This window comes from Suricata suricatta, chromosome 16, assembly GCF_006229205.1.
Source record: "Suricata suricatta isolate VVHF042 chromosome 16, meerkat_22Aug2017_6uvM2_HiC, whole genome shotgun sequence".
NCBI classification, from domain to species: Eukaryota; Metazoa; Chordata; class Mammalia; order Carnivora; family Herpestidae; genus Suricata; species Suricata suricatta.
The window spans coordinates 4,341,183-4,357,157 of record NC_043715.1 but is presented as its reverse complement, the minus strand read 5'-3'; the positions used below and the strand labels follow the sequence as shown (position 1 = coordinate 4,357,157).

Sequence of the window (15,975 nt, the reverse complement as noted above, 5' to 3'; positions counted from 1 at the left end):
CAAACACAAAAATAAATAAATAAAGCATTTTTAAGAAATAAAAATAACGTTCCCTATAATAAAAAACATGGCAGGGAAATAGCTGAAATATTGAAAATGCAAGGCCTTAAAAATACGACCCAAAGATTATATTATGATCACTTCCACTGTCCCAGTAGCCAGCTAGCAATTTTGGTTTTTGGCACTAACCTGACTTTCTAAACTCTGTCCTGTGTTGCCAGGCCAGCCAGGCCGGCCCCCCATGGCACCGTCCGCCCCCCCAGACCCCATTTCACCCACAGAGGAAAACCCCAGACTAGCTCTTTCTCTCTCCCGTCCCTCCCAGTGCCGGCAGAGCTGTTCCTACACACATACGGTCCTCTCTCACGGGGCCTCCACCCTCCCCCGGCCCAACAGCACATGCGAACACTCGGATAGTCGATTAAAAACTTTCATCTGCTAAGCGAGGACACGTCCTATTCTCTGCTTTCAGTGTGTTAGTGTGTGTCTAGAAGCCTCACGTTCTATGGGTAAAAGCGAAAGAATTTAAATCAGAGGTTTTACGTATGAGAACAGGCTTTTACCCACCAGCCTTCATACAAATCCATAAGCTGTTCCCTCCAGTCCTGTTTGAACCCTGTTAGCAGAATACAGGTGGCCGGCACGCAGGAGGAAAGCGGGGTGACGGCTCTCTTGCCTTGTACCGGCTGCCTGCTGACACCTTCCCTCTTTGCCCCCTAGGCAACCCTCCTGCGACAGGCACGGGAACTTTGCTGATCACTCTGGAGGACGTCAACGACAACGCCCCCTTCATTTACCCTACGGTCGCCGAGGTCTGTGATGACGCCAAAAACCTCAGCGTAGTCATCTTGGGAGCTTCCGATAAGGACCTTCACCCAAACACAGACCCTTTCAAATTTGAGATCCACAAACAAGGCGTTCCCGACAAAGTCTGGAAGGTCTCCAAGATCAACAGTAAGTCGAGTTGAACTTTTTCTAGCTTTGAAGCCTCGCTTCCCGGGCCTGCCCCCCTTCCCCAAACCCTTCCTCCCTCCTAGTCGCTCCTGGTCTCGGGGGGGGGGGGGGTTGACTTCAAGTGATTGACACCCTGCGGGTGCTGACAGTTTCTCCACCAGCAGATGAAGAGGGTCTGTGCAAGGACGTGTCGGTTCCTTAAAAACGCAAGCGTCCGGGTTTTCTCTCTTGTTTCTTTTCCTTCCTTTTCTGTAGTGTACATGGCACCCTGGATGCCCTAGGGTGTGCTCACTGTACACACTGTACACAATCATCCCACATTGTCCCCTGTGCTGTGCACTCCACACCGTGTGCTCGACACTGTGAATCCCGTACCGTCCACCCACTCGGCCTTCAGCCTCCAGAAGCCGGGAGCTCCGCCTGCCCCCCACGCGTCTCGTGGCTCAGAGATCCGTGCTTTCCGCTGACTCTCACCCGCACTTGGGAGAGATTTCCCACGGTGTGCTTGTTCTTCTAGAAGACGAAAGAAACAAGAGGCAGTGGTGTAACAATCTTTAAAGAGTCTTAGCCTCTGGGCACCTGGGAGGCTCAGTCAGCTAAGCGTCAGACTTCGGCTCAGGTCATGATCTCACAGCTGGCGAGTTTCAGCCCCTTATTGGGCGCTGTGCTGACAGCTCAGAGCCTAGAGCTGCTTTGGATTCTGTGTCTCCCTCTCTGTCTGCCCCTCCCCTGCTCATGCTCTGTCTGTCTCTCTTAAAATAATAAGTAAATGGTAAGAAAGGTTTTTAAAGAGTCTTAGCCTCTGACCGTCCATCGCCCACTTGGCACTGCAGACTTCCTCAAAATCACCTTCGTCTCTGCAACAACGTGGCTTTCATGTTCAACGGGGACATCACCGCCCATCGGTCCTGTCCCTCACACTTGCAAGCCCCATCCCTTTCCACCAGTCTTTCCATGTCCCATCCGCCTTCCGAAGGCTGAAACACCGGGGTGCCGGCTTCCCTCCCCTCCACGGGCAAATGCGAGCTCACTACTGAGTTCCCCTTGCTTTGCAATAAAGTAAAACACCAGGACCCACCCATTGGCCCACACTCCGTCTGCGACAGTGAACTTCTCCTGCCGCTGACCCAGCCAGGGTGCCCTCCTCACCCACCAGCGGTAGACTTTTCGAGAGGGATTGGGAATTACGCATTTCATTAAGTTTGGAAATGTGTTGTACAATTGCGCATAAAATTTTCTATTAAAACATCTCATCTGTATTGAATGGCCTTATCTCATATCTCATTTTATTAGGGCCTTCCTCTTGTTAATGATTCCATTTCCCTGTTTGTCTATTTTATTGCTTTTTTAAAGAATGAGTTCTGTTACACTGATTATTTTTAATTAAAACCGCCTTTCTCTTGTTTGAGGGGCTGGGGCTTCCTTTGCTAGTTTTTGTGGCTGTAGCGGATTTAAATAACTGTCACCAGCTCTTTCCAGAAAGTTCCAGCTGGAACTTTCTCCAGTGTCTCGTCCACTCAAGGGAGGTAGGAGAATGAACCTGCCACCTCACCGGGGTGATCACGTACGTTGATTATTTCTGCTGCTGCTCCTTCTGGTCAGGATGATACTTCATCTGTTTCTGCTTTCATGCCATTGCTTGGTCTTCCTCATGGTTTTATTTAGGAGACAGAGATTTCTCAGTCCTTTCCCTTGGCTTAGTTTGTTTTTTTAATACCTAGCACTGCTCATGCCCAGAAAGAGGCAGTCAAAAAAATTTGTGTGTGTATATAAATATTATATATATAGGTTTTATATATATATGCATATATATAGTATGTAGGTTATATATGTGTGTGTGTGTATATATATACACATATATATATAATATGTGTGTAATATATATCGCTAGTCATCTGACTGACTTGAAAATAGTCTGAGGCTAAAATCAGTGGCCAGGGGGGTGGCCATTTCTGCACGCTGCCCAACGCCTGCCTCACAGCACACATTCCCACTAAGCAAGGGCGGAAAGTTCAGTCCTGGTGCTGGGGTTATGCTGCCAATTCCCACCCAAATCCAGAGCCACAGCTGACGACTACTAAAGATGTAGGCTATCGAACCTGTCCCCATGGCAACACGTGGGTCCTGCCCACATTTAGAAGAAGCAGATGGTTTGGGGTTTGGTGGTTTTGGGGTTTTTTTTTGTTTTTTTGGTTTTGGGGGGGTTTTGGGTCTAAAAATTTATTTTGACTATTTGAACTTGGATTCTTAAGTCAAAATGCTCTGAGCTAATCATTTCATTTCTTCTTTTTTTTTCTTTTTTCCAGGTTCATTAAAGTATCATTGACAGATAAAAATTGTATATATTTAAGATGCAGGGCGTAACGATGTGAGAGTGGATTTTTACATCAGTTTGTCCAGATGTCAAATGTGATCTTTGTAAAGATGGTTTAATCGGGAGCAGAAATTTGCAGGGAGGAGTTCTTGGAATGCAGTCAGCTTCACAAAAGTGGGTCCCCGTGAAACAGATTATAATAGCACTGACCCGCAGGACCACTTGGCAGTGGAATGTTCTAGGCGGCAGGGTCCGACACTGCGGCAACTTGCTACACGTGGCTGATGGACATTTGAGATGCGGCTAGCACAGCTGAGAGACTGAATTTGGGGTTTTATTTGCCATTAATGAATTTAAGCTTAAAAATTTTTTAATGTTTATTCATTTTTGAGAAAGATGGAGAGACAGAGCGGGAGCAGGGGAGGGGCAGAGAGCGAGGGAGACAGAATCCGAAGAAGGCTCCAGGCTCCGAGCTGTCAGCACAGGGCCCGATGTGGGGCTCAAACCCATAAACCGCGAAATCATGATCTGAGCCAAAATCTGACACTTAACCGACTGAGCCCCACAGGCGCCCAAATGAATTTAAATTCAAACACTCCAACATGCAATGCCTGTTTGGGGTGGCTTTCGTCACCAGCACCGCACTCTTTTATTTGGGGAAGTCTAACCCTCCCTCACAAAGGTCCTCTGTCCCCACAGATACGCACGCCCTGGTTAGCCTCCTTCAAAACCTGAACAAAGCCAACTACCACCTGCCCATCATGGTGACTGACTCAGGGAAGCCGCCCATGACGAACGTCACAGACCTCAGGGTACAGGTGTGCTCCTGCAAGAACTCCAAAGTGGACTGCAACGCGGCGGGGGCCCTGCACGTCAGCCTGACCTCAGTCCTGCTCGCCTCTCTCTTCAGCTTGGCTTGTAAGTAGCCCGAATCCAGGGCACGCGCAAGTGCGTAAAGGCGACTTCACCAAAGCCGCTGCTCCCGGTATACCTTTCAGCACGATTCATCCCAGAGGAGGCGTTCATTCTTGGTTTATGTCCACATAATAGAAAGTATTACGTGTAAAAGTGTTCCAACCACTGGTAAGGGGCGTCTTAACACTCCCCCCACCAGCCACTCTGCGGAAACGTGCAAAGGCTCCCCGCAGAAGCCACAGACCAGGTGATGGGGAAAACGTCCTGCCAATGCCACTGAACTTGCGCTAATAAGAATGCGCCACATTAGGTCATTGGTCCGCCAGGGCCTCATTTCTCTCTGCATCGTGCGGAATAATCTTTTGCAAGGTTAAAGTAGGGACTGTGCCTTTTTAAGAGCAGTCATGAGAATTCATGGATGGAGGCTGGGCCATTGTAAGCAGAGAAATCATGATGCACACAGTTTTTCACGGACTGGTAGCAATGGCTGTCCTACAATGAAGTATTATTTTAAATGAATGAATTGTATTGCTGAGTAATAGAAATGTGAGCATTAGATGAATAGATAAATGTATCAGATATTTCCTATGCGTGGAATACTAGTCCAACATAAACCTTAGCAATTCACGTATAGGTAACGCCATTCAAATCCTCTTGGGCTTTGGTATTTGTGTTTTGAGAAGGTGATCAGTTTAATTGTGCATTAGGAACTTGAGAAATTGATAATTAGGGGAAAAAAGCAGCAGAAATTATTACATCCTGGTGACAGTGGTAAGTGGGGTCAACAGGAAGTTACGGATCCCAATATCAGTCATTTACTCTCTATAAGAGCTCTGTGCCGAGCCTGTGTCCTGGAGGCAGAACCAAGGAGAACATCTTAGAATGAAAAGTGTCTCATTGGATGGACAAATGGATGGATGGGTAGAAGGAAGGAAGGAAGGAAGGAAGGAAAGAAGGATAGAAACATGGATGGATGGATGGATGGATGGATGGATGGATGGATGGAAGAATGGATAATGGAAGGAAGGAATAAAAGGAGAAAGGAAGGAAAGACAGAAGCATAGAAGGAAGGAAAGAAGGAAGGAAGGAAAAATATTCTCGTTCTTTTCTTCTTTTTCTTTTTCTCTTTCTTCTTCCTTTTTATTCAAGAAATAAAATATTACAGGTAAAGGTGAAATCCCCTTTTTTTCTCCTATTTCATTTCCTGTCTTCTCTCCCCAGAGAAAATACTATCTTGACTTAGAGTGTGTCCAGATGTTATTTTATACATTTACTACACACACACACACCACTTATAGTTCTCTTTTGTGCAGTTTGTAAACTATGTAGTTCATATGCTGAGCACATTTCTTCTTCCCCACATTACATTTCCAAAATCCATGTACGTTATTCTCATTTGGGGGTTGGCAAACTTACCACAAAGGGCTGCGCAGCAAATATTTCGGCCTCCGTGGACCACATCAGATCTTTGTCACTTGTTCTTTTTTATGGCTCTTTTGTTGTTGTTATTTTGGGGTTTTTTTTTACCTCTTTTTAAAAGCATGAAAAACATTTTTAAGCTTATTTATTGATTTTGAGAGAGAGAGCCTGCACAGGAGGGGCAGAGAGAGCGAGAGCGAGCCTGTGCACACATCTGAGGGGCAGAGAGAGGCAGAGAAAGCGAATCCCAAGCAGGCTCCGCACTTTCCACGCAGAGCCCGATGCAGGGCTCAGACTCACAAACCATGAGATCATGATCTCAGCCAAAACCAAGCATCCCATGCTTAACCAGCTGAGTCACCCAGGCACCCCAAAAGTTTGTAAAACCTTCTCAGCTCAAGAGCCACACCATACAACATGGCCCAACAGCGACAGGCTGGCCCCACTCTGATGCAGCCCCCCAGCTGCTAGACGGGACGTGTTGTCTGAACACTGTATAGCGCATTCTGCAGTCAACAGGCGCGTGTGGATCGTTTGCACTGCCCTTCTGTGATCTCCGCTGTCACAGTCTGTTTTCCACCAGCTTCTCGAGGGAAGATCAGACCCGCGGCAAGGCCCGCACTGGGTCTGGTTTTGAGGTAGAACTGGAACTCACAGCTAGCAGAGCCTCAGTAAACTAGAAGGCAGTAGTTCTTGTGTGCATGTGTCCAAGTATGTGTGTGTGCACGTGTGAGTGTGGACAGAGAGGAGAGAAAATAACTGAGTGGCCACTCACACATCACCTGCCGTAAACCCAGTTACACGAGACTAAAGCCTAACTCTCAATGGCATCACTTTAAAGAACCAAGGCACACGGCGGGATGCTGTTTACTCATCAGCTGCTCTAGACTGCCAGTGAGTTTTTAAAATGGAGACTTCTGGGCGCCTGGGGGCGCTCAGTCGGTTAAGTGTCCAACTTCGGCTCCGGTCATGATCTCCCCCATTCATGAGTCTGAGCCCCACATCGGGCTCTGTGCTGACAGCTTGGAGCCCAGAGCCTGCTTCAGATTCTGTGTCTCCCATTCTCTCTGCCCCTCCCCTGCTCATGCTCTGTCTCTCTCTCTCTCAAAAATAAAATAAATGTTAAAAAAGAATATAAATGGAGACTTCCTCAACACAGAGGATGAGGAAGTGTTTATTTTTGCCAAAGCAGCACAGGAAGAAATAGCAGCAGAAGTCATTACCAGAAGATGTAGCAGAAACACAACGCGCTGAAGAATTTCTCATCAAACCTGAACCCAAGGTGGTTCCCTCGGACACATCTCAGTGGCCCCTGTCGCTCCAGACTTTCGATGAGCAAAGCGTAAGGCTGACACACTGTATATACACCTCTTCCTTGTGGTTCAAATCCTCTAGAGAGAGAAGAATCACTTATTATTCTCAACAAGCCCTCCAGCCCCTCTTCCCGTGAGGTGGTGGCCTGGGTCCCACAAATACGTCGGGTGGAGAAGACAGGACCCAGTGGTTCCTGGATCCGAAGATGAGCGACTATTCAATACACAGAACGAGCCCCTCGCTTGGTCAAATCCCAACAGGGTGCAGCCAGAGTGAGTAGGAATCGTCCGGCGACACAAGGCTCCTGGAGGCAGGACTCAGCTTTCTGGGGCCCCAGGAACTCCGGGCGCCTTATCTGCAGCGAAGAGGTCACTCCGAGTGTGGACCGTCTGCGAGAGCTCACGGGTGGAGCACCACCCCGGGAGGTTGGGAGTCCCGTCGGGGAGCTGTGAGGCGGCACCTGCATCCGGTGTGTGTGCACCTGGGCTTGGCGCTGGGAGTTGGCGGTCAGATGCAGGAACCTCGGAGGGTTCGTCCTGGAGTCGTGAGCGAGGACCACCTGGTGATAGTGCGTGACGGGTCTGTGCCCGGTGAGTGCCCGGTGAGCCGCTCACACTTTGGAAAGCCCGCTGCCTTCCCATAAATGACCGCTTGTGAACGACACTGCGGGGAGCTCACTCTGCCAGGGGCATGGATCACGCGGGTGCTCTCGGATCTGAGGATGACATTGAAGCCCATCAGGAGATCACGGTCATCACCACCAAGGGGAGGCAATGTGCGTGGCTAGCGTGTTAATGGCCGCAGCAGGGATCTCCGCCTGTGACCGTGTAGCCAGAATCAGAGAGACACCTACCCTCGGAAGCGGGGTTTAGGTCCAAAGGCAAGTCAGAAGAGGCTGATGGCCAAGCAGGGCCTTCTGGATAAGCCCGGCAGGTTCACGGACAGCACACCAGCCGTCTGGATGCGGGAGTATGCGGACCACAGTGAGTTCGCAGAGAGAGGTGCTGGGCAAAGTCAGTCAGTTAAGTGTCCAACTCTTGATTTCAGCTCAGGTCATGATCTCACGGTCCATGGGTTCAAGCCCCGTGTGCTGATAGCACAGAACCTGCTTGGGATTCTCTTTCTCCCTCTCTTTCTTCCCTTCCCGAGTTCATTCTCTCTCCCTTTTTCTCTCTCTCTCCCTATAAATAAATAAGCAATTTTTTGAAAAGCCCCACAAGGAGTGGCCAAAATGGGAAAAGGCCCAAAGCAGAAGCAAGAGAGCAAAAGAGACCTCACCACAGCTGGTCAGGAAGGAAAAGAAGAGGAAGCACAAAAAAGCCACAGTTGCTCTAGAGAGTGTGGGCGGTCTGGGAGATGGGGACAGTGATGCACCAAAAAATTAAAAAAGGAAGAAAAAGCAGGAAATAAAAGTAGAAGTGGTTTCTGAGTCCTGGAGACCACTTTCAGCCCCGGGGCCAATTGGGAGGAGAAATTAAAGGCTTGCTGAGAAAACATAATTCCTTTTGTTCTTCAGAGGATGGAACCCAAGTCCCAGAAAGGGTGGCGAGTTCCAGGACACGGAAGCTGGGACTGGAGAGCTCAGTGAGGTCGCCCGCTGTGGTGATCCCAGCCCGTCCTGCTTTAAGGCTAAGGGTGAGGGAGGCCAATTGGACGGCACCCACTTGCCTGCGTGGCAGAGTCGGGAACGCTCGGACCCAGCACAGCCCAGGACAGCCATCCGCTGTTTCCTGGGGGCTGTTTTAACATCACAGCTGACCCCTGGTTCACAACAACCCAATATCAAAGTGTCTAGGGGGCGCCTGGTGGCTCCGTCGGTTAAATGTCCAGCTTCGGCTCAGGTCACGATCTCAGGCTTTGTGAGTTCAAGCCCCGCATCGGGCCCTGTGCTGTCAGTGCAGAGCCTGCTTGGGATCTTCTGTCCTCTCTCTCTGCCCCTCCCCCACTCACTCATGCTCTCCCTCTCTCTCAAAAATAAACATTTTTTAAAAATCACTTATTAAAAAAAAATAAAGTGTCTAAACATTGCTCAGTGAAATGCTGTAGCGTGAATAAAAAAATAGACCTGAGCCATGGCGCTCCCCGGGGGGGATGAATCTTTTCTCCCACGTCCTCTGACGGCAGCAGTGCCTTCTGGCGTCACCCCGTATTTCTGCCAGACGCAGGCCCTCTCGTCAGCAATTTCCAGTCCGTGTCTGGCTTATGGTCCTTTGTCTTCAGAGCCTGTGTGCACAGCCTCCGGCACCTGAGCCCATCTCTCTACTTGTTAAAGTTTACTTGTTTCTGTTTAAAAAATAATAATAAAATTGAGGAACATCTGCGGGGCTCAGTCAGCTAAGCATCCGACTTGTGCTCAGGTCATGATCTCATGGCTTGTGGGTTCGAGTCCCGCGTTGAGCTCTCTGCTGTCAACGCAGAGCCCACCTGACTTCCTCTGTCTCCCTCTCCCTGCCCCTCCCCCACTCGTGTACTCACACTCTCTCTCCTCTCTCTCTCAAAAACAAAACATAAATAGGGGCGCCTGGGCGGCTCAGTCATTTGGGCATCCGACTTTGTCTCGGGCCGTGATCTTGCGATCCATAAGTTCAAGCCCCGCGTCAGGCTCTGTGCTGACAGCTCGGAGCCTGGAGCTGCTTCCGATTCTGTGTCTCCCTCTCTGTCTCTGCCCCTCCCCCACTCGTACTCTGTCTCTTTCAGAAATAAAAGAACATTTAAAAAATTTTAATAAATAAAATGGAGGCTTCCTACCCATTTGTTGAAATACACATTCCCAGGTCCCATCCAACCTGTGGAACCAACATCCAAGATGACGGTGGCCTCCCTAGAGTCCTAGTGTTTGCACAGATTTCCACAATATCTTTAATAATAAATACACTTGTCTGGTACTACCAATCCTATGTTAAAATCAGTACAACTTAACCTATTTGTGTAGATTAAGAGGAATAGAAATAATGGGGCAGTGCTTTCTTCTGATCAACAAGGAGTTTTCCTGGGCCCCCTACTTTGGAAACCCCTGGCCTCCAGAGGTCAGTGATGAGCAGGTCCCCAAAGATTGCCCACTTCTCTCTCAGCTGACCACTAGGAACACCACAACTCCAGGGCAGAATTACCAGGTAACTGCTGTTAGTTTTTGAAAAAAAAAAAATCTTAATGTTTATTTACTTTTGAGAGAGAGACAGAGCACGAGCAGGGGAGGAGCAGAGAGAGAGGGAGCCACAGAATCGGAAGCAGGCTCCAGGCTCTGAGCTGTCAGCACAGAGCCCGACATGGGGCTTGAACTCACAAACCACGAAATCATGACCTGAGCCAAAAAGCAGGACGCTCAACCAGCTGAGCCCCCCAGGCGCCCTAGAACTCACGTTCATTTTATACTCAGAACAGCATCATTGACAAAAGACAGATGCCCGCTACTATGAGATGCAGGGGTGCTGGTTGTTCTCACACAGAGAGATGTCCCACCTCGCAGCACACAGCCCTCCCCCCTCCACTGTAGGTGAGGCCCCTGAGGGTAACATCAACATCCTCCTCGGAAAGGAGTTCTGAATCTCCCCCCGCAGCTGGAGAGGTTCTCGGTTAACCCTCCGATGTTTTGCACAACATGGGGAGTTTCAGCCCAAAAAAGAGTCAAGAACAGGTGTTAGCACTCACCTGCTTGACTTCGGAGCCTCCATCATGTAGGAGGGATATGTAGGACATATTACATATGTAGGACAATATGTAATATTGTCCATTTGAACATGAGAACCTGCCGAATATCACGGTTCTGGGGGTGTTACATACGCAGCCGGAGCAGTTCCCCCTAACAAGGAATGCAGCTCGGAGGACAGCGAGGAGCAGGGTTGGCGCCGGTAGGAATCAGTAACCGTGGGCTGTCCCACGCTCTAGCAGGAGCCGGATTCGAAGTGGCCAACCCACCTGGGTAGCTATTCACATGACACTGACAAGAGGCTGCACGGAAATGGGCTAAAGCACTAAGTTAGGTGGAGTGGAGGTGGGGGGCTTCTACAAGCCCTCAAACTAGATTATAAAGCACAAGGGTAATAACATCCTGCCTCGGCCACAGTCCATGAAAGAATTTCGGGATCTAGTAGACTCTGCTTGATGTTTCTTTGAATCAGGAGTTGGCCAACTACTGCCCAAGGGTCAAACATGGCCCAGTTCCTGTTTTTGTAAATAAAGTTTTATTGGAACACAGACATATCCATTCACTTACACTTTGCCTGGCTGTGACTACAACAGCAGCGTTGAGCAGGTGCCGTGGAGACCATGTGGCCTGCAGAGTGTAAATACTAACCATCTGGCCCTTAGCAGGAAAAGCGTGCGACCACCTCTCTACAGCATTGCTCATAAAACTGCAGGGATCACATCACACAACATGGCAGGGAGTTTTTTTCTCCTCTCCTCAAATAATATTCAGATCCAGGTAGACCAGCATTAACCAAACATCCTGATGTTCCTTGGCCATATTTTTATGTCTTTCGTTGGCCTGGGGATTTCATAGATGAGAAAAGCTGATGCTCTGAGCGTTCCCCGGGTGAGTGGCTGGGGAGGCCAGCACACACGGTTAGACCGTCTCCTCGTGGAAAAAAGTAACAAAGCACCTCACCTTGTTGTGATCCTGTAGAAGGCTTTACTGCAACTCAGAAGTGAACTGAGCGGTCCGCACTTCCACCTTTGACAGCTAAAACTGAAGGAAATAAAACTAATGACGTTGAAAGTAGTAAAAAATGTAAATGAAATTAAGTTTACTGCCAATTTTGTTGTTTAAGGCATGTGGTGATGGTGCCGAAGCGATGCTTAAACGCTCCCCCCAGGACCCTCCCAGTGAAGCAAGCTCACATCTCTCCGAGGCCATGTCTGGGGGCGGCTTGCAGGGCTCTGCGTCCTGTGACACAGGCAACTCCAGGGAAGAATGTCAGCCTCAAACCTTTTTGAACCTTGTTTTAGGCTTAATTAATCAGCAAGAGCAAGACCATAAAAAGATCAGGTGAACCAGATTAACAAGCACCAAAATGAAACAAATGTCTCTTCTTTGGCAAGGAGCGGGAATTGAATTGTTATCTGGATCACAGTGAAGAGGTCTTTAGACATGACCAACATGAACAAAACGGCCACTGACAATACTTTTCATTTTCATGCTTTGTGTTAAGGTATTCCTCAGATTCCATAAAGTTTACCCATTTTAAGGCTACAGTAGGATGAGTGTTGGGGTAGCCACACCCACAATCAAGGAGCAGCTTCCTTTTGTCCCTTTGCCCTTGATCCCCTCCCCTGAATCCAGACCCTCTTTGATCTGTCTTCTTGGAGTACTTTCTTCCCTTTTCTAGAGTATTCTATAAATAGAATCATATAGTTCATGTGGTTGAGTGGAGACTTGTTGAATTTAGTGGGTTTAAAAAAAATTTTTTTTAATATTTATTTTTGAGAGAGAGAAAGAGACAGAGCGTGAGTGGAGGAGGGGCAAGGAATGGGAGGGAGACACAGAATCTGAAGCAGGCTCCAGGCTCCGAGCTGTCAGCACAGAGCCCAATGCGGGGCTCGAACTAACAAACTGTGAGATCATGACCTGAGCTGAAGTTGGATGCTTAACCACCTGAGCCATCCAGGCACCCCTAGGGGGTTTTAGTCAGTCAATTTTTTTTTATTTTGTCCTCAATGACTAAAATTATTTTAAGTCATTGGTAGCACACTGGGAAATATTCTGAAGTAAAATTCAAGATGTCCTTTAATCTGTTCGAGTCTTTATTCAAATATGGGTGAATCTGCAGCCTGAGTAACTGGAGTTTAAGATAATGGTGGCAAGGACAGTGAAAAAGCCAGCCAAAAAAAGAAACTAAATGAGTTTGGGAGACGCGTAACTGCAAAGGAACTCACCTGCCAAACAGTGTAAATATCCCTGGGTGTAGAAAGTGACAACCAAACGCTGCACCCAAATTAGTGTTATTGAAACAGCCTTAACTTCCTCCGAATCATCTCACTCATATTTGAGTCACGTTACAAAAACTTTTTTTCATCAGACAAGCTGCTTTAAATTTTCCAAGCAGATAAACGATAGGATTAACCTCTGCAAGTGACAGGGCACAGAACAGGTGCATCTTATGCCCTGAGCAGCTCCTTGGCACGTTTTGAATGAAAAGGGTCCAAGCTTTACAGAATTAATCCACTATATTCTAGCCATCGCTTCATTCCAGAAGGAACTACACTTCTATTGTAGGTTGACCTTTACGCAGGTTTATTTCTTTGATTATAACACGAGTTTTAGTGGTAACCATTTCCCTGTACAAACCCAAGATATAATAATAATAAAGCAAAAACAGCAGAGAACCAAGCTGTTCTGCTCGTGTTATTGCGAAGCGGAGGGGAGACTCCGGGCTGGTGGACATCTTGCAGAATAAGCAGTTTGGGTGACATCGGTACTCTCCGACGAGACAGGCCAGGCCGTGAAGACGGAGGAAAGGGTCACGAACCAAGTACAGGCGGCTTCTGGAAGCTGGAAAGGGCAAGGAAATGGCTTCTCTGCGAGAGCCCCCACAAGGGACCCAGCTTTGCCAACCCCTTGATTCTAGCCCTCTGAGACTTAGCTGGACTCCCAGAACCGTAAGAGAATAAGTGTTGGTATTTCGAGCCGCTAAGCGCTAAGGGGTCTTTTTTACAACAGCCGGAGGAATCACACGCCGTGTCTGAAGAACCATCAGGAGCTCCCTGGCTCTCCTCTGTGGCCAAAAAAAAATAATTTCTGGGATGTTAATCAGTCTCTAAGCTATCATGTCAACTTGTCCATAAAACATCCAGGCTCTGGGCTAACGTGCAAGGCACAGGGCTCAAGGTCACCGGGGCGGCCAGCGCCGTCCTGAGATGAGGGTTGCCATTAGCCTTTTCAGACAGACCCCACTTTTTAAGACGTAAACCAGCAGAACTGTTGGTGCTCTCTTGACGTGTCATACCTCAGGAAACATCTCCCAGGCAGCGCTGTGCTTACCGATGCATTCTTGCCTCTTGTCAGCCACTGATCTCATACTTAGCTAAAACGTTGTCAATCACGCTGTGATCCTGCTTGACTTCGCTCTCAATCTTTTCCATCCAGGTCTCTGAGAACTCCTGACATCTGAAGCTTGACTACCAAGTTTCCATAGCAACAGGAAAAAGAAAAAAAAAAATCCAAATCTGAAGACTGCAGTTTACAGCTCTCGAACTTCACAACTAGGCCGCCATTGTTCCAGATTTTTGTTCTTTGCGGTTCACTGGATCTGTACTTCGCCATTCTGACAGCATCTTCCTTTCTCCTTTAATTAATGGAACCCTCTGAATTTCCCTGAATGTTGAAAGATCACGGCAGTAACTTGACCTTCCGGGAGCAGAAGCAGTGACTACTTTTTCTGATGTGTTGCCATGATGCTAGTCAGCTCTCTACTCGTACAGCTTTGTCTGTGGGTTAGTATTTGTACATGTGTGAGGATCCGTATGCGTATATACACAGTATTTATAGAGAGCACCTATCCAGGAGGAGCCTAGTTTTGAGATTGCGAGGTTGCACGCACACAAAAGGAATCGAAGTGACGCAGCGGTCCCAGCTTGATGCTGCGGCCCCAGCGCAGACCCCCAGAGCTGACGCTCCTGCATGGTCCTGTTGGGTCCGAGCACTGCCACGACCAGCCAGGCAGGTCCGCAGGGAGGGAGAGCACAGACAGAAGTCCTTTCTCTCCACTAAAGGATTGCAACCAATTTTTCACTGCCATCCTATGCCGTGATCCTGAGAAAAAGCAGAGCAGCAAATGTTACCATCAGACCCCAAGACAAGGGCTCACCTACTATTCCATGGGCATCTGTCTGCATTTGGACGTGTCCTGAATCCAGTCCCACGGATTCCTCTGCGGACACGGATCACGGCAGAGAACCTCTCTCTCTCTCGGGCGCACGTGCAACTGCACGTGTCATCGTGGGGTCCTCCCCGCACGGGAGGCAGCCAGTAGCAGCTGAGTCTATACACACAGATGCCCACATGTACAGCCACCCCTTTATGCACATACACACTGTTGGTTTCATATATACAGGCATAAAATAGAGTAAATACAGGTAGTTTTAAAAGTACCCTTTTGTGTGAATCGACGACCGTTGTTTGCAAACCTGAAAATAAAAGATGTTCATTATGTATGAAAAGTAACTGATCTTTATTCTGTGAGCATGTAAAACTATGCGGAAACCTAGTGCTTGTACTAAGCTAATCTTCTCATTGATAAACTGTAGAGAGTCATCAAAGCTCACACCAAATTTTTCTATCAGATCAAAGTAGCGACAGCCCGTGGCTTCTTAGTAGAACTCGCCGCCAACTAGGGTAAGGTAAGTGTCTTAGCATATTTTAATACAGTTGCTTACTAAAGGTTTTAACCACACACACACACGTGCACACACATGCACACCCACGCTTTCTTACGTCATCTATGTTTGCACTGTGTTTTTCAGTTCGCCTTCGACAGGAAGCAGGAGTCCTTTGTTGTCTCTGTTGTAGTGAAATTACATAGATAGAGAGTTCCATATATTGTATTTGTTTCAATAGTAAGTCTTTTTGGAGCATATAGAATGCAGATTTTTTCCATTAAAATAAATGGGTATCGGTGGTTAAAACTGCTGGACAGTAGCTCTTCTCTGATTTCTCTGTTGTGTCTAATGTTGCTGACATGAGGTTCACATTTTTTGACTGGTCTTTGGGGTCCCCCTCGTACACCTCCTGTTAGTCGAGCGAGTCTGTAAGAGCCAGAGGCACACACTCACAGCCGGGGCCATGCGCTGGCCCTGTCCATCCTAACGAGTGATTTGAGCATCCTGCAGCCGGCCGTGAAGATGACCGCGTGCTCAGAGAGGAGCAAGAGCATCCTACTTGGATGACTACGTAACACGGGGCCACAGCCATCCGCCTGCAGTCCCAGAACGTGCGTATGTGTCTTGAATAAGTCCTGTTGCTCAATCAGGAGGTGCTGCCTCCCGAACATGGCAGGTGGGTCCTCCCCAGGGGCGTGGAGCAGGCCCCAGGGTAGGGATTCGAGGCTGCGCACTCCCACTTG

General features: G+C 48.3%; 1 protein-coding gene and 1 pseudogene across 2 annotated transcripts in view; both read left to right on the top strand.

Moving 5' to 3' along the window:
• The window catches only part of CDH13 (cadherin 13), a 1,008,030-nt gene extending 992,489 nt beyond the window's left edge, over window positions 1–15,541 (top strand). For both annotated transcript variants that reach the window (XM_029925178.1, XM_029925180.1), the window contains 3 exons: window positions 721–954; window positions 3,968–4,186; window positions 14,001–15,541. In XM_029925178.1, coding sequence (XP_029781038.1) covers window positions 721–954; window positions 3,968–4,186; window positions 14,001–14,008 — 461 coding nt within the window. In that variant the 3' untranslated portion in view covers window positions 14,009–15,541. The remainder of the gene's footprint in view (window positions 1–720; window positions 955–3,967; window positions 4,187–14,000) is intronic.
• LOC115280877 lies at window positions 6,765–8,394 on the top strand (annotated as a pseudogene).
• Window positions 15,542–15,975: the final 434 nt, after the last annotated feature.